General features: G+C 41.6%; 1 protein-coding gene across 4 annotated transcripts in view; it reads right to left on the bottom strand.

Moving 5' to 3' along the window:
- Positions 1-21,332, bottom strand: part of LOC141804582 (myomegalin) — a 55,984-nt gene that overhangs the window by 22,822 nt on the left and 11,830 nt on the right. For 3 of the 4 annotated variants that reach the window (XM_074689079.1, XM_074689082.1, XM_074689081.1), the window contains exons 1-12: positions 5,594-7,705; positions 4,104-4,241; positions 3,901-4,020; positions 3,728-3,820; positions 3,412-3,636; positions 3,156-3,314; positions 2,946-3,047; positions 2,127-2,264; positions 1,743-1,922; positions 1,300-1,494; positions 1,016-1,201; positions 822-938 (exon numbers count right to left, since the gene is read on the bottom strand). In XM_074689079.1, the coding sequence (XP_074545180.1) occupies positions 822-938; positions 1,016-1,201; positions 1,300-1,494; positions 1,743-1,922; positions 2,127-2,264; positions 2,946-3,047; positions 3,156-3,314; positions 3,412-3,636; positions 3,728-3,820; positions 3,901-4,020; positions 4,104-4,241; positions 5,594-6,904 (2,964 nt within the window). In that variant the 5' untranslated portion in view covers positions 6,905-7,705. Of the gene's footprint in view, positions 1-821; positions 939-1,015; positions 1,202-1,299; positions 1,495-1,742; positions 1,923-2,126; positions 2,265-2,945; positions 3,048-3,155; positions 3,315-3,411; positions 3,637-3,727; positions 3,821-3,900; positions 4,021-4,103; positions 4,242-5,593; positions 7,706-12,926; positions 12,981-15,071; positions 15,229-15,317; positions 15,476-15,570; positions 15,695-19,249; positions 19,327-21,332 lie in introns of those variants that run through there. The other variant, XM_074689083.1, reaches the window with a different exon arrangement.

The raw sequence follows: 21,332 nt of genomic DNA, 5'->3' as shown, positions 1-21,332 counted from the left end.
ACCAGAAATGATGGAGAGACACGATGAAATGAAAAGAGGAGAGAGGATGGAGGAGATTTGTTTTTGGAGCAATGGGACATCCTCTCCTCTGGAGCGTCAAATGAAGCGACGTGTTTCAGTGATGACGGCATCAGCTGATCACCTCTGGATCATCTGTCAGTCAGCTCTAACAGTTGTTTGTGTGTCTGGGCATGTGCACTGTAATAAATAAATAAAACATAAACAGTAACAGAAATTTGTCTGTTCCTGATGCACATCTGATGGTGAACTCTGAAACTTATTAATATAACCCAGTTTATTGTATTTCTGGAAGACATTATTTATTGGATTTTAGTTTTCAGTTTAATCCACTGTTATACTTATTTGATGGATGTATTCAGTGTTTTGTGCTTTAAACTCACAACAAAAACTTTTTAATCCCAGATTTATGATCAGTTTCTGAACGATCCTCAGTGCCTGTTTTCAGCTCGTCTTTTCTCACTCATTAAACTTTGTTGTGTTTGTGAAGTTTCATGTGAAGTCTGAGCCGCTGCAGCGTCCAATCAGAGAGTGATATTACATATGGGGACGTGTCTGCCAGTGAAAAGACTTCCGCAAAGCCAGCTCTCGTGTTTCCTTGATCGAAGCTCCTCCGATCAGTCTCCTCTCTCCTCTCTCCTCCATGCACAATTATCACTTTGGGACAGCCTTCAAAATATTGACTCAAAAAGTTTTTGGTTACATGGAGGAGAGAGGAGAGAGGAGAGAGGAGGCATGAACTTATCGCTTTGAGATGCACCCAGTGTTGAGTTGATGGAGCATCACTGGGTCCCCTTACGCACCTGAGCGTCCCTCTCCTTCTTCAGCACAAGCTGTAACTCCTCCTGCAAGGCCTTCATCTCTGCCTCACTCTCCTTAGAGGACGACAGCATGGCCTCCTCCTGACCCTGCATCAGCTCCTGTTAGTCAAAGTTTACGGTGAAGACCAGGCTCAAAGGAGGAGCTGGAAAAAACTCAAAAACCTTCAAGGAGTTACCTTGATGAAGGCTTCTTTCTCTTTAAGCAGACTCCTGAGGTGCTCCATCTCTCCTCCCACCATCTCCCTCTCCTTGTCTCGTTTCAGCACACACAGCTCCTGCTCCCTCAGTGAGAGCTGTCTGCGCAGATCCTGCAGCTGGCTCGTCTGCTCGCTGATCACAACAGAAAGCCTGTAGGAGTAGTCCTGAGAGACAAGAGGATAAGGGTTGAGAAATATGAAGCTGCTTTTCCTTCTCAGCTGTATATCTGTCACCATAAGTATACACAGGTGAGAAGTCCAACCTGGAGGTACTGGTCTTTGGAGCCCAGAGCGTTGAGCATTTCCTGAACCTGCACCTGGTGTTCACTGGACTGACGGCTGCGATCTGCCAGCAGCTCTTCAAAGAGTTTCTCCTTTAGAGCCAAGCGAGCCTTTAGCTCTTCTATAACCTCAGAGGGACCAGCCTGAACTCTGGCAGCGAGGGCCGCTGTCAGATCCTAGACACACACACACACACACACACACACACACACACACACACACACACACACACACACACACACACACACACACACACACACACACACACAGAGGAAAGGCTGTTAGTACACCTGTTGTGAAGGTGAAAACAAGTAGTACAGGTTTTTCTACTTGCAGCATTTTTTCCCTTTGAAAAGAAATGCTGGAACAATTGAATCCCTAACATAAAGACATCTCTTCCTGTGCGTGTGCGTGCTGGTCTTACCTGCGTCTCCTGGCTGCGGGCCTGTAGAGCTGCCTGCAGCTGACTAATGATGGTGACTTTCTCTCTCTGAGTGTTTCTCTCCTTCTCTTCACTCTGCTGTTTCAGCCACTGCAGGTTCCTGTAGGCCTCTGCTGCCTGCTCCAGCTCCAGCTCTTTACTGCGCACCAGGCCGTCCAGACTCTGGGAGGAAACAATCACAAAAAAGAGAAAGAAACCACCTCTTATTCCTCTTAAAGGGCTTTTTAATGTCAGTGAGTGCAGCAAAAACGTCACAGGTGTTGTTTGTTTTTCTAATAGCACAGTCATCGTCAAACTTGTCTTTTTTACTGTATATGCCGTTTAACATTTGCTCATCGGATTTAGAACCAGATCTTGTGTGTGTACCGTTATAGTCTCCTCATTGTTGGACAGGATGCAGCGCAGTCTCTCCAGATCCCGCTCCTTCTCCCTGAGGGCCAGCTGCAGCCTCCTCACCTGCTCCTCGCGCTCCTCCACACAGTGGAACTTGTCATCGATGGAGCGCTGAGGATGGAAAAGAGGGGACGAAAGAACGTCACACTGCTGCTATTCTGGGAGCTGTGATATTCATCATGGTGTGGTTGGAAGTTATCAGCCAAAATCAGCAGATGGGGAAATATTTATAGCTCCTGATCACATGTCAGGGTAGAAAGCTGTTGTGTTTTACATCTTTTTTTTTTTTCTTTTTTCAATGAGATTTTCAAGATGCATAATAATAACAATAATTGTGCTTGTGAATTTTAATATAGACAACATGATATATGTCGACAGAAAAAAAGGAAAAACAGAAAAAAGAAAAAAATAATAAATTAATAGAAAAGAAAAGAAAGAAAAAAGAAATGGCCCTTTAACATGCTGCAAGATACATGTTTTGCTTTTTTTTTTTTAAGTAAAACCTATTCACTGCACGCAGGGACAGCTGGGTAATGAGTCATATAGTATTTTATTTTTTTGTTTGCGATTTTACTTGGTTTTGTTGTATCTCGTTATTTTTTTAATCTGCTTTTAATTAATTTTATTGTTTTTCTTTATATGTTTTCTCTGTAAAGCACTTTAAATTGCCTTGCTGAAATGTGCTGTATAAATAAACTTGCCTTGCCTATTCAGTCTAGCACCTCACATCACAGAGTGAATCAAGCTTCTATTAATTCATGTCTGGTGAACGAATGAGTTTGTGTGTTTTACCTCCAGAGCTCTGTCTCTGTCCTTGATTCGCTCTTTCAGTTTCTCCAGCAGAGCATCCCTCGGTTTGGAGCTTTCTGCTGAGTCCAACATCTCCGAGTACTCCTTCAAAAAGATTTAAAGACTGCATCAGAGGCGTGTGCATGTAATACCAATGATTCCTCTTTGCAGAGCCTGTATCAGCCCAGTGCCTGATGTTAAGCAGAGCTTTACCTGTAGCTGCTGCTCCTTATCCTGCAGAGAGTGTTTGAGCTGAGTGATGCTCCTCTCTTTCTCCTGGAGCACAGTGTGTCTCTCTGCTTCATTCTCCTTCAGAGCTGCTTCTTTGGCCTGCAGCTCGGAGTGACTTTTCTGTAGGGCGCTGCGCAGGTCCTAAATGACAAAGACAGGACGTGAAACATGCTGCGATGGTCATAAATCAAAGCTTTGTTTAAGTTGGGATTACCCACTCAGACTGAAACACACTGACCTGGTTGTGTTTCTCAGTGACCTCCCTGTGCTGCAGAGCCTCCTGCAGATCAGAGTTGAGTCGGTCTTTGAACCTCATCAGGTCCTCCCCTTGTCTCTGGCTCTGTCGTAGACTCCTCTGGCTGGCCTCCAGCTCCAGACCAAGGGAGAACAGAGAGCTCTGCACTCCCACCAGCTCGCCCTGCAGCTGGGCAAGCGTCAACGACTCACTGGACCCCTCTGGAGCCTGAGAAAGAGGAACCATGGACCAAAGTCAGCATGTCATCAAGACCACTGCTTGATTAAAAAAGATCGAGTATTGTAGTTTTGTATCTCACCTTGCAGTGAGACAGCTGGTTGCGGTGAACCATCTCCCTCAGCTTGCACAGGGTGCTGTTCTGACCCTCAATCAGCTGATACAGCTCCTGGGCCTGAAAGCAGAACAAATTATTGGTAAAAGCACATTTTTAAACTCTATTTATCTCCTGTCATAAGTGCAACAAACACTCACCTCACTGTCTTTGGTGCCAATGGACTCTGTGAGACCCTGAATGGTTCTTTCTTGACTCTGAGCCGCCTGACGGATTGAACGCAGCTCACACTCCATCTCGTTCAGCTTCTCTTGAAGTTTCTGTGACACGGAGAATATTTGTAACGTCAGGGTTTCTTCATGTAATGTGCATTTATCAAACAATATGACAGTAACACCCTTACCATATTGTTGGCCTCGCTCTCGTGGATCTTGGCCTGCAGGGACTGGACCTGGAGCTGGGCCTTCTGCAGCTCGCTGACACACTGACCAGCTGCACACTCGTACTGGTTCAGCTGGCTTTGCTGCTCCTCGACCAGGCTCTGTAGACACAGTTTATGTTATAAAACAACTCACTTAGTCTTGTGAGCGAATCCAGCTGCTGAATTATTTGTGCTCATGAGATTGTGTTTGTTTGGAGTTCATGAAATATACAGAGGCTGCATAACTTTCAGAGTAGATTGTGTAATAGGTGAACAACAGTTAGACGCTCTGCTCAGTCATGTGTGGATCTTGTTAAAGGGGTTAGAGTCCCCAAAGTGGAGTGAGAGTGTCTGCATGCACGAGTTAGCACGAGAGATTTCTCTGAGCCACTACTCTTTACATAACCAGTGGATAAATGCTCCCAACTTTCAGCGACAAGAGGAAGGATGTCATTACAATAAGCTGATTTGTCCTGTCATTTGCCAGGATCTATTTGTGGTTTAATGCAGCCGAGGTTAGATTTCATTTAGGTTTAGAAATGATTATTTTCATGTATCATTAAATGGCATCACTGTCTTAGCCAACCAGTGCTGAGATGACAGGGTGGTCTGACTCTGCGTGGATCACTTCGCCTCAAGGGGTGCTGAGTGAAAATAGGCCAATAGTGGAGTCACTTTATCTTAATGTCTCCCCACATCTAACCTACTTCAGACAGAGCGCCCAGGCTCTGAGATCACACTCCTATTACTCCAGAAATATCTCAAAGGATCATTGTATTCGAGAGGACGGATTCACTTTTTGCACAAAGCTGAGATGCACACATCAGCAGAAAATGTTCTGCTTCAGCACAAGAGTTTGAAACTTGAAAAACAAGCCTCATCAGTCCAACTGGTTCCTCAAGTCTCAATCTGAAACCTGCAAATTGATAAGAAAAGGTGTGTAATCTCCACATACCAGTATAAATACCTCAGCCTTCAGCTCACTACGTGTGTTTTGCTTTATTGACACACCCCTACTGACCTCTCACTCTCACACACACTGAGTAATTAGGCCATGTCCTGTGTTCCAGCTTACCTACACACCTGACTGCTCATGTAATGTGTTCCCACACATAGACAACTAACCCCACGCGCACACACACACACACAAACACGCACAATGAGCATTGGAGCTCAAATCCTCCTGGGTAAAAGCTTGTAGGGGAACTGTGGGAAGGATTTAAGTGACTGACAGCGGGATTACAGGGCTAATTACGCTCAAAAAGTAGTGAGAATAATCATTTTGTGGGCAGACTTCACAGTTTGTCCGTCAAACTTCAAAGCCTGTCAGGGTGGTTTGCTTATGGAGCTGCAGAAACTGCAAATGTGCTGTGCACAGGCAAAATTTAGGACTCCAGGGCGTCATCATCCTGCAGTAGCTTATACAGAAAAATCTACTCAGCATCATCAGCGTCCTCCTGAAGGTTTAGTACCTGGTGGGGAGGTGGGCGAGGATACTCTTTGTACAGGTCTTCCATTAACTCTTTCATGTCAGCAAAGATCAGATCCTGATCATGGAGCCGGATGAGAGGAGCCTCCAGCTCAGGTGTTCTTATGTGGTTGTCTCGTTCTCCATCTGGAGTACTGTAGGAGAGTCTCAAAACCGGATCAGGGAGCTCCAGCCTCATCCCTCCATTGCTGGAGCTCCGTCTGTGGAGGACCGGCAGCTTGCTACCCTTAGAGCTCCTAACAGGCCTGTAGACTGTGTAACTCTGCAGCAAACACAAAGCCAGAGAGAGGCTGGGTCCAGGTGAGACTGGACCATGTGAGGCTCCCATGTGCTCCTCAGAGAGGGAGTCGTATAACTGATCGTCCATTTGGTCTTTGGGGGAGCTGAGGAGTCCGTCTGTTAGTGGGCCAGGGTGGATGTACTCCTCAGATGTCTCCAGCGATGCTATGGAGGGGCTGGAGCTGGCTCGTCCAGCCAGAGTACGGTCACTGTCCAAAGTCCTGGAGGTGTCCTGAGAACCAGGAACCAGAGTCAGAGAGGAAGGGGCTTCCTCCAGATCCTCCACGTGTTTTCTCTCAGCTGTGCCTCCTGTCACACTTCCTCCAACAACACTGGCTGAGTATCTCGTTGACGGCCCACAGGAAATACTGCGCGCCAGCTTCCTAGGAACCTTACAGACAGCCTCATAGTCCGAGTCTGCAACTCGCCAGTAGGAACATCCCCGACACCTCCTGGGTGTGCTGGAGACACAGCGATGAGAGCCTGCAGCAGTGGCCTCTGACCCTGGACCTGCAGGACATGGAGGATGGTGGTGGTGACAGTCCAGGCCGTCCTCAGCCCAGGACTCATACAGGGAGTAGACCAGGTCATCCTGGAGCAAGGAGCAGTACTTTGCATGAGTGAGACCTGAAATATCCACCATCCCATCCCCTGGCCCCTCAGTGCCTTCACTGATCGTTACTGCCCCCTCCTCTGAATTAGTCTTACGGTAAAGACCTCCAATGCACTGTCTCAAACGGTGTTTCTCCTGCAGGAGACGTTGCAGCCTCTCGATGGACAGGGCCTCCACCCGGGCGATCACTGTGTCAAAGCGGTACATGCGGTCCAGCATGAAGGTGCATTTGGAGCAGGCAAACTCTCCTCTTCCATCCCGAGTCAGCTCCCGCCCCAGGGCATGAGACAGGAGAACCTGCAGGTTGAGTTTGGCAGTGGGGTGGAAGATCCATCGGCGCTGGTTACCGCAGAGCTCTCTTCCACAAATGCGACACGACTCCTTCATCTTGAGATCAAGCATTCCACAGGCTTGTTGTTTTCGAGGAGGGGAAAATATTCTTTGTATTTTAAGACAACTGGATTATGGGGGATCAGATGTAAACCCACAGCATTAGGTTCAAGCTGAGTAAAAATATGTCTTTAAAGAAAAATAAAACCCCTTTGCATTTTTTCTACAGCAAAGCTTCTCATGAAATCCGTTTTTGTAATGGCATCAAATTCAATGGCTTGACAGTTATAGAAATGAGGTAGACACAAAGAAGAAATCGCACGTGCTTGTTGAGATTGGCTGCATATGTGGCTCTTTGCAGGACCGATGAGGCAAAAAGAGATTAATACTGTGACGATCAGCGTAAGGTATCAGCCCTGGCTCTTCATTCATTCGCTGGAGGTGCAGGTGCAGTGGGAATATGGCGCACACCCCCTCTCGGAAGTCACGGAAACGTCTCATCTATCAGATGCAGTATTTATCAGTCTTACGTCCTCGCGCTGTCACCAAACCGTTGCTTCGCATTCCCCAACAGCACAGCACGCGCCTCTGCACCATCAACCGGCCGCAGCGGACACACGAGCCGCGCAGCTCTCCGTCAGGTCCGTCCTCACCGGGGGTGAGGTAATTATCCGCTGCCCTCTACACGGACACAGAGCAGTAACAGGCGTCCTGGGATGGTCCGTGGAGTCTCTACCCGGTGTCTGAGTCAGAAGAAGCGACTCTTCATTCATTTCAAAGCCGGTACCGTCAGCTTGAGAGCCTGACACGAGCTCTTCGGGATCTTTCCTCCGTGCGGTCGGAGATCCTCCGAGCTGATAATGATGTGGCTGGCTCAACGAGACCTGCAGCGGTGGAGCGAACCATTGTGATGATAGGGGTGGTGGAGGAGCCCGGTGCAGATACATGGACGTGTTTTGAGCTGAATATCTTCAATAATTTCGAGTCAGAAACTCCTATTTAATTAAAGAAAGTAAATGAAATATAAAGCCAATGATTTTTATCTTAAATTTTGGATGTGGCGCCACGGAGAAACAGTGACGCTCCCTTGGGAGTCTGTAACTTCCTGGAGCCCGGTTTACTTAACTCCGTCCGCCTGACTGAACAGGTGAAATGCTCAGTAGCATGGTAACATTAGTGACGCTCTGTAAAATTAATATAAACTGAGCCCGAGACAGATCCCATTACTGTCTTCTTCTCTTTTTCATAAACAGTATTAAGGACACGAAGCTATAGTTATACAAGGTTATAATGCAGGTCTATGTAAAGCCACGTTATGTCATAATTAGCCGTATTAACTCTAATACAAAACAACCATTCAAATAATCTGTCATGCAGAGTTTACATAAAACGATATATGCTCTGGGCAAAATAGCTTAATATGAGGGAATAGAAGCCACTTTTTTCCCGATTCTATTAGATACAAAATATTTATACAGCACAAAGTTAGATAAACACAAATACTCCCCCTCCTTCACCAAACCTAACCAAACTAGTACCAACTTTAGACTTATGGATAATTCTGAATTAATCCTACAGTGTTATATCAGCAGTTAACCTCAATCATTGTGCTTAATTTGAACTCCCAGAGTAACAAAATCAATCTTTTAATTGTTGTATTTCTGTTCATATATCTAACTGGCCTCTAGTATTATCTAAGGCAACCAGCTCTGCAGAGTCAAGATGAAAGGATGTTTTCTCTGCTACAATGGTCAGTGAGCAATAACAACAGTTACCAAGACAACACGCATGTAGCCGTAAAAGATGGCGGCCATGTGGTGAGGTGAAGATAGCCTGAGGTTACATGTGAAAAGAGGTCATAATCATAGAGGCAGAACAAAGAAGGCCTCACTTACATGGTTAGAGTCAGGTTTAGTTACAAGCCATTTGTGTAAGAGCTTTATCGCAGTCGTTATCTGAATATAAACAAACCTCAGAGGTAGTTTTGGATCTTTAATATCAGCTTTATCAGACCTCAGTAACTTGAGCTAAAAAAAAAACCTTTCCTTCAGGGTAAGTATTATTTGTATTTGCTGTTGCCATGGTGCAGGTATTTTAACAATGGTTTCACTGTGATGTTCAAACAAGCAGGCCTTTCTCTCACATCTAACTGCAGCATTTCATCTCTGCAGTGACCAGAATTTGGTTTTTCCCCAGGGAGCACAAACAGATGGTCACACTGTCACACTGTGACTTCCAAACAGATACGTCACTGCAAAAAATATCCTGTTTCATCCTCACAGATATCCCATCTCTTCAGAACAGACTCTATTTGCTCTACATATTAATTAAGGTGTGAGTCAGAGTAGTCAGACATTTTGTATGCTTCTGCTCAGGCTCTTCTTTGTCATTTTCTTAAATTCAAATGTTTTTTAAAGAGCTTGTCTCAGGGATGCTGACAACAACTTAAAAAGGATGAATACAAAGCTCTCTAGTTTATAATTTCTTAAATGTCTTTAACAATTTGATGTCTATTCATAAAAATAAATGTTAAAATGCATGATGACTGTGGCGTTAGAGTTGCAAATAATGGCCTCGAAAGGGGAAACACTGTGAATAATTGTGCTAGGCGGTTTCAGATGACGTTTCCTCCTCTCTGAGCAGACAGACATAGATTTTATCTAAACCTCTGTAGTGTCTGGGGATCAAATTAGGATCCCTTATGGTGTGTGTCTGTCTGAGACAACACAACCTGATATCATGGTCGGGGTCTCTGAGCTCTCATAGGTCAGCCTGACCTATCGACCACCCCACTGAAATCAGACCTGCTAAACTGCTAGAATGCTGCGTGCTAGCATTAACACACGCACAAATGGAAGAAAGCACCTCATGGGAATCTACACACACACACACACACACACAAACAATTTTCACAACATTCTCTTCCTTCTTGTTTTGCAAAGTCGAGCATGCTTGTCACTGATGAAGAAACCTGCATTTCAACACAAACCCTAATCATTGCACCTATATTACCACATATCAAACTGTCACGCTCTAAAACACTGACTTGCCGTTTCCTTTATGTTTTGCACAGCGCAGTAAATCTATGACACAAACACACATTGATCTGCACAGGTATCCCTGCTGAAATCTGAGTAGAGAGCCTGCATTTGCATCCTTAAACCACAACTGATTTACAAGTTAAAAGCTGCACAGGTACCTTCAAAACAAAGCACTGCTTGTGAGAAACGCAGCAACAAGAAGCGTGTTTGCAACTGACAAAGTGACAGAAGAATATCTAAGGCACAGCAGCGAGATTAAAAAATAAAGTCCCAGTATGGAAATGGCAAAGAGCTGTTAATTAAGCTACATATCAGACAGATTTTCTCCGAGCAGTAGGAGCAGACGTCATGTAAGTGCCTCTCCTCATTCGTCTTTAATTATGAATCAGGAGGAAACGTGTCCTTGGGGATGTGAGTACGGCTAAAGCCTGTAAATGTAATGAGACTCAGGCACTCAGTGTGATGAAATAAACCCTCTGTATGATGGACTTTCTCTTGAGGCATCACAAGATGCTGCATCCATTTCAGTATTACAGTCATAAGCTCCTTTTCATTTTCCTCCCTCTGTTCTGTTTACAGCAGTAACAGCTGTGACTAAAATTACTGAGTAAGCTGGAACAAAGAACAATGGGGTAACATTTTACTTTAGAGGTCTGCAAATTTCATCTTAGGTAATAATTAGACAAAGTTTATTCTTATTTCTCTGAAATTTCATGAGAATTTGGTGAAAATTAGCACATAACTTCAGTCCAGATTCTGTTTTGCAGTGCGCCTGTACTCACAGTGTCTATCACAATCAGGTAAGGTAAATTTCCAACCCCACTCTTGGTGAATATCACATCTGAAGCCTTCAGTTGTATCATGTAAAACATTATAGACCTAATCATAAAGGTTTATCATTTTGCATGTGATCTCAATTATGCATATCAACAAACTGGGTACTAAAGAACTTGGTGAAATTAAATAACAAATAGCTAACTATCAACTGACAGTCACTGAACATTTCAAAGGTAATTATCAGAGGAAACAATGAACCTAACTTCTGTTTTCAAGAACTAAGCAGCTATTTATCACCTGCTTCTCTGGAAATAGCAGAAACGTTGGGATACTTCTAAAAACATTTTGTGGTGGGTTGTGATTTCCTTTCAAATAAATTATTTGCTAATCGTCCCCTTCTTATGTTGCAATTTGGAGTAAATTTCAAAGAAATTGGGAAAAAAAACAGTAACCTGCCAAATGTGTCTTGCGAAAATAAATGTGTACGTTATTTAAAGAATTATGTGCTAATTTCAAAGAAATATGTCTAATTATTACCTCAGTGTGATGAAATTTGCAAACCTCTAAAGTTAAGGGTTGCCCATCAAAACACTAAACACATAACAGTGGTCACACCGCAAGTATGACAATGTTTAGTTATTAAAGAAATATTTTATTCATTGCTTTCGTTCATATTCACACATTTTCCCTTAACTCTCCCCTGAGTTAAACAAAGCTTAGAGTTAGCCTATTATCTTGTTTTACCTTTAGTTGATCCTCAGTAGGAAGTTTTGTAAAGAAATCTTTTATTGGACACTTAAGGCCTCCATTCATTCTCTGACTTGTTAGCTACGTTGTACATACGTTAAACATACATGATTTAGCTTGTCACAGCAGGCCAATTGCATAGAGTGACTTCTTTTACTTTTTTTATAACAATTTGGGGTTGGTTGGACACCATGTCTGATCTGGCCTCCCTCAAGTTTTTTTACCTTCGCCAAGGAGGTTATGTTTTCGGGAGAGTTTGTCTGTTGGTCTGTTTTATTGTTTGTGAACATCATAACTCAAAAAGTAACAGATGGATCTTCATGAAATTTTCAGTAAATGTTCAAAATGGGATAAGAGAGAAGGGATTAAATCTTGGAGGTGATCTGGATCACCGTCTGGATCCAGGACTTTTTTAAGAGGATTCTTTATCATTGTGAGATAGAGCCGTTTTCACCGTATGTGTATATAACTCCACGATAAATGGTCGGATTACTTTGCAAAACAATACAAGACAAGGTCACCATAATTTCTGACAGATGTAAAAGTACGATTCAGATCCTGGCAATAGTCTGGTCAGGTAACAAATTATCGTACAAACCTGCAACTAACACCAAAAAGTAGCAGATAGTCTGCTGAAAGGGAGTATAACATTAAAGTAGGACTAAAGTGTTGGTGACAATCACAATATGCTTGGAGGGGGTCTGCGCTCTCTGGGTGCTTTTCTAGTTTAATGATGCATTAACCATTACACGATGAACCTTGCGTCAATCTGATTGGCTAATTTGGCTGTTTTTTTCTCTAGGGGAGGTGAGGTGAAGCTGGCCTCTGAACTGACCGACAGGGCAGAAGGCAAGCAAGGCTCTGTTTTGCACCTCATGCTCTGACAAAGCAGGCCGATGTAGTGTTTAACAACAAGGGAATTACAAAAATGAAAATGAAACTTTTTTGCAATATTTTATTGGAGAAGCCAGGCTTCCCTTGATATCTGTGAAAAACCACGAGTGATTTAGAGGGAAAGTCATCAACACGCACATCTACTGTGACTGCAAATGAGCGCTTACCACTGTATGTTCCCTTACTTGTTGATCAGTTAATGATAGCACAGTGATGTGTCTGTCTTTATATTACAGCTGCTTCTAATATTAATTTTATTATGTTGATTTTTTCCACAGAAAACAAAATTAAAAGTATCTTTTTTACACATCTTATGTCTTCCCCACAACATCTTTAATTTTACATACTTTGCATGAAGGAAATAAATCTGATCGCCTTAAATCTCTGAACTCAAGATCATTTTTCATACAATCAGCCCAGCAGTACTGATGCCATGATTCCAGTGACTGTTGCCGGGTCTTGTGTGAAAACGCTGTGCGTGACTTCTCCATGAGGAGGCAGAGTCACTCTGAGACGATGAGCAGTGTGAAGCTGCTCTGACACTTAGTGGAGAGCTTTATAATAACACATGCACTCTCTTAAATGAACTACCAAACTGTGCCTTGGTTTCACAGATAATACAGAGCTCTACATACCTGCATTTCCTGCTCGATGCGCAGCCTCTCTTGCCCGAGTTCCTCCTGGTAATACTAAAGAAGAGGAAACAGACGATAAATTAGACTGTTTCATACAATCTGAAGACAGGATAAGACTAATGACAGGACATATTTATGGAAGTACCAATTAATTATTTTGATTTTTTCACATTTTTTATTTCAAATTTTTTAACATGCATCTGAGTGTGTCTGTTTGTGTGAAAATAGCTCTGATGACCTACATGTATAGCTGTTAAAAATGAGGTTAAGGAATGTCACACATGCTGCTTGAGGAGCCTCTCTTCAGAACGACAGTCTGACCACAGGAGACAGACGCGGTGGTCCAGAGGAATGCAGTAATATTAGATGGCTTATTTAAATATAAGTATGACACATGTTGAAATTGTGCAGGGTTTCAAAGATACGCCCTACATCCAGAGTTAGAGGGAGCTGTAAAAATGCTGCATTCCACTTTTAGTATTGTGAAGTGTCGAGTGATGCCGTTATTGCACAACTAAGTAACGTGTGACTCTGATTTGAGCACTTTTTTCAGTAGCAACTAATATAATGTGTTACTATTTCCAAACCAGTAAACAGAGCAAAGTTACTTATCCAAATCACACTGTTACTTTTATTTTCATTTTTCTTGTAAAAAAAAATGCTTTTTTCTTGCGTCTCTGAGGGTGACAGAAGTCACGCATTCATTACGTTTTCAGCATGTGAAAGACGTGTAATAGCAGCCAGCACACAAATGTAAACAACAAAGGGGGAGAGGGGAGATGTGTGTTTTCCAGCTGGAAATACAGACACTGTTTTGAGTTTGTCAGCTAAAGATGGCAGTGTTAAGGTTCATTGTACACCCTGTGCTATCAATTTGCTTTTTATCCTTTACTGAAACATTTAGGAATGTATTTGAGAGGGATCTGTGCATAAATGCTCGAGAAGTTGTTTCACTTTCACTATAACTCCCTCTTTTCCATGAGCTGAACCCTCTGTTCAGCACAAATCTATCTATTAAGGAGCAGAGCAACATAACGTAGGCTACATGCAACAAGGCACCGGGTGACAGCAGGGGCGTGCTCAGACTTCTTAGACTGGGGTGCCCCGAGCAGAGGTGCTGAGGATTATGTGAGCCCACACTCCAGCAACATTTATTTTTGCTTATAGTATTACCAATACAGGATTAACAGGCTACAGCTTTAACAAAAATGAAACTTAAGAAAACCAAACTAGACTAAAACAAAGCATTTAAAAAAAAAATAATTTAAATCTAAAATTTAACTAAACAGAGTTGTAGTGCACCAAAAATAGTACTGTAAAAGCTTTCTTAAGTTGTATTTTGACATTCAAAATTTATAAAATGAATATTTTTGTTTTTTATTGTAAAGTATATATTTTACAACAACCATGCATGATACTTAAAAATAAAATATGAAGACTCATAATTCATTTTAATTGCATCGCACAATTTTGCCAAATAATGCAGCTGCAGGTGTTGTTGGTGTTGTCGGCAGCTGCCAATGGAACAATCTCTTCTCTTGGGCCAATGGCAGATTTTTTTTACTTGTTTCAAGTAATTCAGACCTCATTTTTGTCTTTAAAAAACCTGAAATACGACATTTTTCTGGACTGGTCAGGTGAATGTGGCTTAAATCAAGTCCAAAAAGACATTTTCCACTGAAAGTAAAGCAAAAACACTTGATAAGATTTCATTTTTTTCAGTGTGTTCTCTAATGTTCTCTTTCACAAAAAAATGAAATCTTATTTTCAGTAGAAAATGCTTTTTTACACTGAATATGAGCCACACTCACCTGACCAGTCTACAAAAATATCTTGTTTCAAGTTAAAGACAAAAATGAGGTCTGAATTGCTTGTAACAAGTAAAGAAAATCTGTCAATAGATCAAGAGAAAAGTTGCTTGTATTAAAACATTCTAGTTTTAAGCAAATTTCTCTGGTTCTATTGGGGTCTGAAAGTAACTAATAAAGTAACTTGTAATCTAATTTGGTTACTTTTAAAATCAAGTAGTCAATACAGTAACTAAGTTACTTTTTCAAGGACTAATCAGTAATCAGATTACTTTTTCAAAGTAACTGTGGCAACACAGGAAGTGTCTTTTATAAAAGTAGTAAAATATGTTCATACCTCCACATCTTTATCCTTCTGCAGCAGAGATGACGACAGCTCCTGGACCTGTCCCTCAAGCTCTCCCACCCTCAGTGTGAGAGTCGTCTTCTCTCCGCTCAGCTCTGTGATGAGCGCCTCCTTGGAGTGCAGCTCTTTAGTCAGCTCCTCGATTAACCTGAACAAACACACACACATATATATCATCATTGTTAAAGGAAGGGGTTTGGTTGTTTGATACTGATGCTGGTGGATGTTATTTTGCACCTGTCTTTGTTGGTGCTGGAAGGAGACAGGGTGCTCGCAGGCCTCTCATCCTCAGGGATGTCCTCCATGGGGGTGTCAAGGGAGTGAAGGGAGACATTTGAGTGTGACCTAGCCAGCGAGGCCATTCGATCAGCCTCGCTGCGTGCTAGCTGGGCCTCCTGGATACACACACACACACACAAAGAGAAACAGTTATAAAAACATGAATCTGAGTCCTGCTTGTGTTGAACCAGGTGAATGTTAGAGTTCAAACCTCCTGCAGGAGCTGAATCTTGGTTTCGAGCACTTGCTGCATGTGATCGATTTCTTGCTGTCGCTCATGGCAACGCCTCTGCAGCTCTGCTTCATTGTGATTGGTCAAGCTCTCTGCTGTTGTGCTGTGAAACAGAAACGAAAAAAGGAAATCAGAGTTGATCAGAGCAGTTTATAAACTCCCACACACAAACACAAATATAGTCAGAGTGAACGCTGCAAAACCATGACTAAGACAGCGCCAGTGACGTGATGTCATCTCATTCCCGTCTGCCTGGGTGCTCATGGGGTACCCAACACCGCTCCACTTATAGCAGAGATTAAGTGAGCTGCCCCGCCCATGTGGAAGCTCTCATTGTGAGCATGTTTTCTAGCAGAAGTGATGTTCACACAGTGTAAAAATGGTCAGCTGCTGTAAATGTGGGAATGTTTGATTCTGTTTTTATCCTGGACTCTGACGACGGCTGACTGTGAAGGAGCTTCTGAAGAAATCCAAAATGTAAACCTTAATGTCCACATCATGTTCTTCTTTTTTTAAGTTTCATGACGTTTCAGTGTCCCTCATTCCCTCAGACCCCAACTGTGCAAGCATGTGTCTGTATCACTTCGTCAGTCGACAGCACCATCCCAGAATTTCTGTTCCCAGAATGGCAGACGCCACTGTGTCGCCGCCAGTCCTGCTCTGCACCCTCGCTATATACATTTTTAACTCCCTCCACCAAATGCAACTGCTCAAATAACTGAGATATTTTGAACCAGTCTGTGTTATGCAAGTGTCTGTCTCAGAGACAAGTGTCCTTTATGCGCAGCGGACAAAACCTTCCTCCTTCAGTATTAGCTTTCTGCAAGAAACCAGGAGGAAAACACTCAAAAATGCTCAATTTGAAAAAAAGTAAAACCAAATTTAAACATTTACAGAAGAGTTCTGTTTTTTATTTCAGAGACTGAAGATAAAGTCACAGTCAGAGACTGGATTCCAACTTCTGACAGGTGTGTGAAACAAATGTAGGCTCAGAGATTAGTGGGCAACAAAATAAGATTCTTTAAGGTTTTTTTTTCGTTTCTTTGTTTTGTTTTCTTTAATGTATTCTCACTTTTTCTCTTCCTTAAATGGGCACACATTTCTTGCAGATGGATAAAAGTTCAAAGCAAATGTTAATCAAGTACAAAAATAAGAAATCCAAGAAACGTAGGTGCCCAAGAAAAGGACAGATGTTTCATGTTATTCAAGAACTCTTGATTCAAACAAAAAAGGGGAAAAATGTAATAAACCCCAAAAATGTCTTACAATGCAAAAAAAAAACTTCTAAAGCACACTTTTTTAAATGAACTAAAACAGACAAAATGTGTCATTAGGGTTTGATGATGACAAAAAAAAACAGATGTGTTTAAAGGGTTATGAATCTACTGTGACAAATAAGGCAGTGATTCTTAACCTGTGGTTCACAAAGGTATTAGAAGTGGGTCGCTTCATCATTTCCAAAATAGTATGATCTTTGAGGTGGTGGTGGTGGTGGGAGTGTATTCATATGATAATGAAAATTACAGAATAATGATTTAAATGGTAAAACTCAGTTATGTTTAATGCCTATGGGATAAACTTATCAGTTTTACTAAGTATTAATTTCAAACAATGACAAATTTTTACAGTGGGTCATTTAAGTGATATTTCCCTTTTTATCTAATATAGAAAGTGAACACGTTCTATTATTTATGTAGCTAAAAATGCAAATCATGTTCTGGAATTTGCCGTTTTTGTGCTGTCCTTGACATTTCTCAAATGTCAAATTTGCTCTTCAAAATTAAGACCAGAATATATGTTTGTGAATATAATTTTCAGTATTATTTGTTCTAACTAATCATTCAATATGACAAAGGTGTTTTAAAAACCATTTTGATAATCTATATGGATCAAATAATTAATTTTGTGTGTGTGTGAGAAATCAGCGTTAACTGTGTTACCTATAAATCAGCAATGGTTTGCTCCAAAGTCCCGTGACTTAAATCGGTCGAGGTCAAATCTTTTTTGGTGTGAACAATGTAGACAGTGTGGCACATTTTAACTCCTCCTCATTAATATTTTATCAGAATGATTGTCTGTATATGGGGCGCATCAATAGTTCATCAACTGTGCTACCAACATTTTCTAGTGGTCTTACTGTGAATGTTTTAAACTGAAGAAACTGAACTGAAGAAAATGAGCAGGAATATGAGGTGATGGAGGTCAGGTGGTGCCATGTTTGAGGTCTGCAGTTAGCACAAGAGCCAAAAAATAGAGAAAATGTCAACCGTGTTACCATCACAAAGTTTGAAAAAATAGTCACAACTGCTGTCCGTAACATGGTTGACAAAATTATGCTCCAAATTTTTTTGTCACTTAAATATTTAAAAAATCATTACAGCTTAAGCTTGCTTACTAATATATTTAGTACCTTCCAGGTGTATCATTTGCAATCAAATCAAAACAATTTTGTTCACTTTTTTGTATACCTGAAATGTACCCCTAATTATGGAACCACTCTTAAAAGGACAATGAAAATGTTTCTCCTGTATTCAGTTCAGTCCTTCATGTTAACGCATTATTTGGCCTCCATATTTACGGGGTCAGAGGTGGGCCGTGAAAATTTTTGAGACTTAAAAGTGGACCCTGAGTTGGAAAAGGTTGGGAACTACTGAAATAAAGCATTCCAATTAATAATGAAATAGAAAACTGAAACTCTAAAAACTTTGAGGAGAAAAGGATCAGAATCATCTCTGCTCACACAGAGTTGTAGCTAACATCATGTTAATATACTTTAATAGTACAGCAGGGCGTGTGTGTGTGCGAGTGAGGGCTGACAGAGACTGAAACTGAGACAAGTAACAAGAGACTATTTCTTCTTTCCTAGAGCGTCCAGCTGGCCGGTGATGATCTGCTCAAAGGTAAACTCTGACCTTTAATCAGCATCTCTGTTGATTTCAGCAGGAGTCCATGGCCAAGTCTGAAATGTCCCTGCGCCTGCTGCCATGCAATCTTTGCCCATATCGAGACGCACATTACTTAACGACAACTTCATGAGTGAATTTCTGACACAAAGAAACATTTTCAAGATTTTGAAGCTTTATCCTGAGTCGCTGGTTCAATCCATCCATAAACAACATACAGTTCTTAGATATCTGCCATAAGAGGACCATCTGTCTGTTTCATCATGTCACATTAACAACACCTCCATTTTCACAGTCTGCACACTACAATCCCACACAAGAATTTAGTAACATGTCAGGGGTTTAACTTCTGGGTTGCACTTGACATCTATGAAGGTTTGCGTGTGATGCTTTATCTCTACCAGCTGCTGCTCGACACATGAGCCGTCAGAGATATGAGGCGTAAGCCAGGGCCGTGTAGAGGATTATGATCCCGGTACGGACACAATTACTCCACGCAAGCCAACACCCATAGAAGGAGGTGCATCTGCCCAGCAGTACACTCTGTACTGTATTCATGAACATCCACAGAGGATAAGGAAATCATTGGATATGTTTGGTAAAACAAGGTTCATTGTTAAGTCTGTAATTCATAACTGAGTACCGTTCAGAACGCACAGAGATAGATTTTTTTAATAACACTAATATTCTCACATAAAAATGGTCGATCTTAAGCTACTGTTCAAACTGGTTTAAAGTGGTCTTTGTGGACTTACAGGGCTTTATCCAAAAGCTGCTGTTTCTCCTGGAGCTCCTGCTTCAAGCTCTCCACTTCCACCTTCAGCTCGATGTTCTGCAACAAAGAAGTAAATCATCATTACACATCACACCACTCTGTCCTCTCAATAAGCTTTTAGTATTCCATTGTTTCTCATATTGTCGGCTTAGCCACACAATGTGAAAATCAGTTTCTTAAAAAAACTGGGCATGAATGAATACCACATGGGGAAATAAAGTTACTGTGTTTTAAAATTTGCACCCTGAAATGATGTGATATTAGCGTCCAACTGAGTGATTTCACATCATATTCTCTCAAGACAGGTGAGCACTGAAATCACTCTGATGTTTAAAAAACACAGATAGCATGACAGCGAGTTTGTACCTTTGAGATGTTTAGTTTTGACTAGTTTTTTAATTATATAAAAATAGGTGTGGCAGTCCAGGGATGGGTACCTTTCACATTTGAAACGACTCAATACTGATGACCAGTACATAGCAATCTATATCAGTACTCAACGGCACCAAATGGGTACTTTTATGAGTGTTTTTGTGCTAATAGATAATATTTTTTTAACAACAAAACCTCAAAGTTTTTCAATTCAACATATTTATTTCCCAATATATAAACTTTCAATACGGTGTTCATGTCCAGTATGGAAAATCCCCTACACTTCCACTTCCTCACTGGGAATATACCGATGCCCGGTACCTGGCAATCGGTATTGGTACTCAACGGTACCAATTTGCGGTACTTTTTTGTGTTTATGGGGTAAAAATATCATTTTTTTTTAATAATAAACTCTATATTTTTCAATTTAACATATTTATTCTTCTATATATAACCTTGTAATGCTGTGTTCATGTCCAGCATTGAAAATTGCCTTCTCTTCATGCCCGTCACAGTCATAAGGATGCATTTAGGTACCTAAACATGGTATCTTTTGATTTTACATGAATTGGTACCTATCCCTCACAGTCACAGGAACAGGTCAAGGTTAAAAACACATGGTACTGTTTGATTTTATGCTAATCAGTACTAAGTACTACAGACAGAATTCAGTATTTATAAATGTACCAAATTGGGTACTCATCCGTGTAGCAGTCAAAACAAAAACCTGTTATTGTACAACAATTATGTAGCTAACAAAGAAAACAGACAACCCTCTGCTCCCAACTGTATTGATTCTGGCCCCACCCATTGCAGTTTTTTGGGCTTCACTTTTGTACAGTGAAAGAAGGTGGATATCTGCATCCATCATTATGTAAATTCAGTGGCTCAGCCTCTACATTTATTTATCACATTCATCACATCGTATACATTAAGGCTGGTCTTAGCGCAGATATAACTGATATACAGTAACAATGGCTGTATACCATTTTTTTTGTTAGCTTGTTTCAGGGTCCTGGTCCTGTCAGACTGGTTTAATGTCATGGCTAACCTGATGGAGCTCAGCTATTGTTGGAAAAAAATTGGTTTAATTTAAGTTTTTTTCCTCAAAACCGAAAATGAAACTAATATACCGTTGTCTAAAGTTATTAGACATACACATATGATAAGTTATTTTTTATCCATTTAGGGAAATCTACTCTTACATGTACCTGCACTGTACTTATTATTATAACAACTGATTTGAAGACACTGTGACTATGTTGAACCAGGGCAGCTAGGTGTTGTGTATCATCAGTATCTGACCGAGCTGTCATGGCTGCTATATTTAGAGCTGGAGTATTCAGGGCAGCTCAGTTACTTCAGCCCTGAGGCTAAAGGCTAAACTCCACAGTTTGTTTACCTGCCCAGTCCACAGGGGACATTTAAGGGCCAATCCAGCCTCTTACATTGGACTGCAGGAGGGAGGATTTAAGCTGTGAATTGAGGGGCTTATTGTTTCCATCCTGACCTTACAGAGAGGGAAAACAAAGTTCATCTGTCTGTCTGTCTGCTGGACTCAGATCAGCTGTTGATCGGCTGCTCTCACAGGTTTTATCACCTTTATCATGACGGCTTAGCTCATGTTTATCTCCTCAGATTGTCTACACTCTCTTTTTAATACTGTTTTGGTCCAGCTTCAGCTCCGTCCC

Source organism: Halichoeres trimaculatus, unplaced genomic scaffold (assembly GCF_033239565.1).
Source record: "Halichoeres trimaculatus isolate MK-OKI-2021-1 unplaced genomic scaffold, fHalTri1.1 fHalTri1_scaffold_15, whole genome shotgun sequence".
Taxonomy (NCBI): Eukaryota; Metazoa; Chordata; class Actinopteri; order Labriformes; family Labridae; genus Halichoeres; species Halichoeres trimaculatus.
This window is presented reverse-complemented; position numbering and strand designations above follow the sequence as displayed.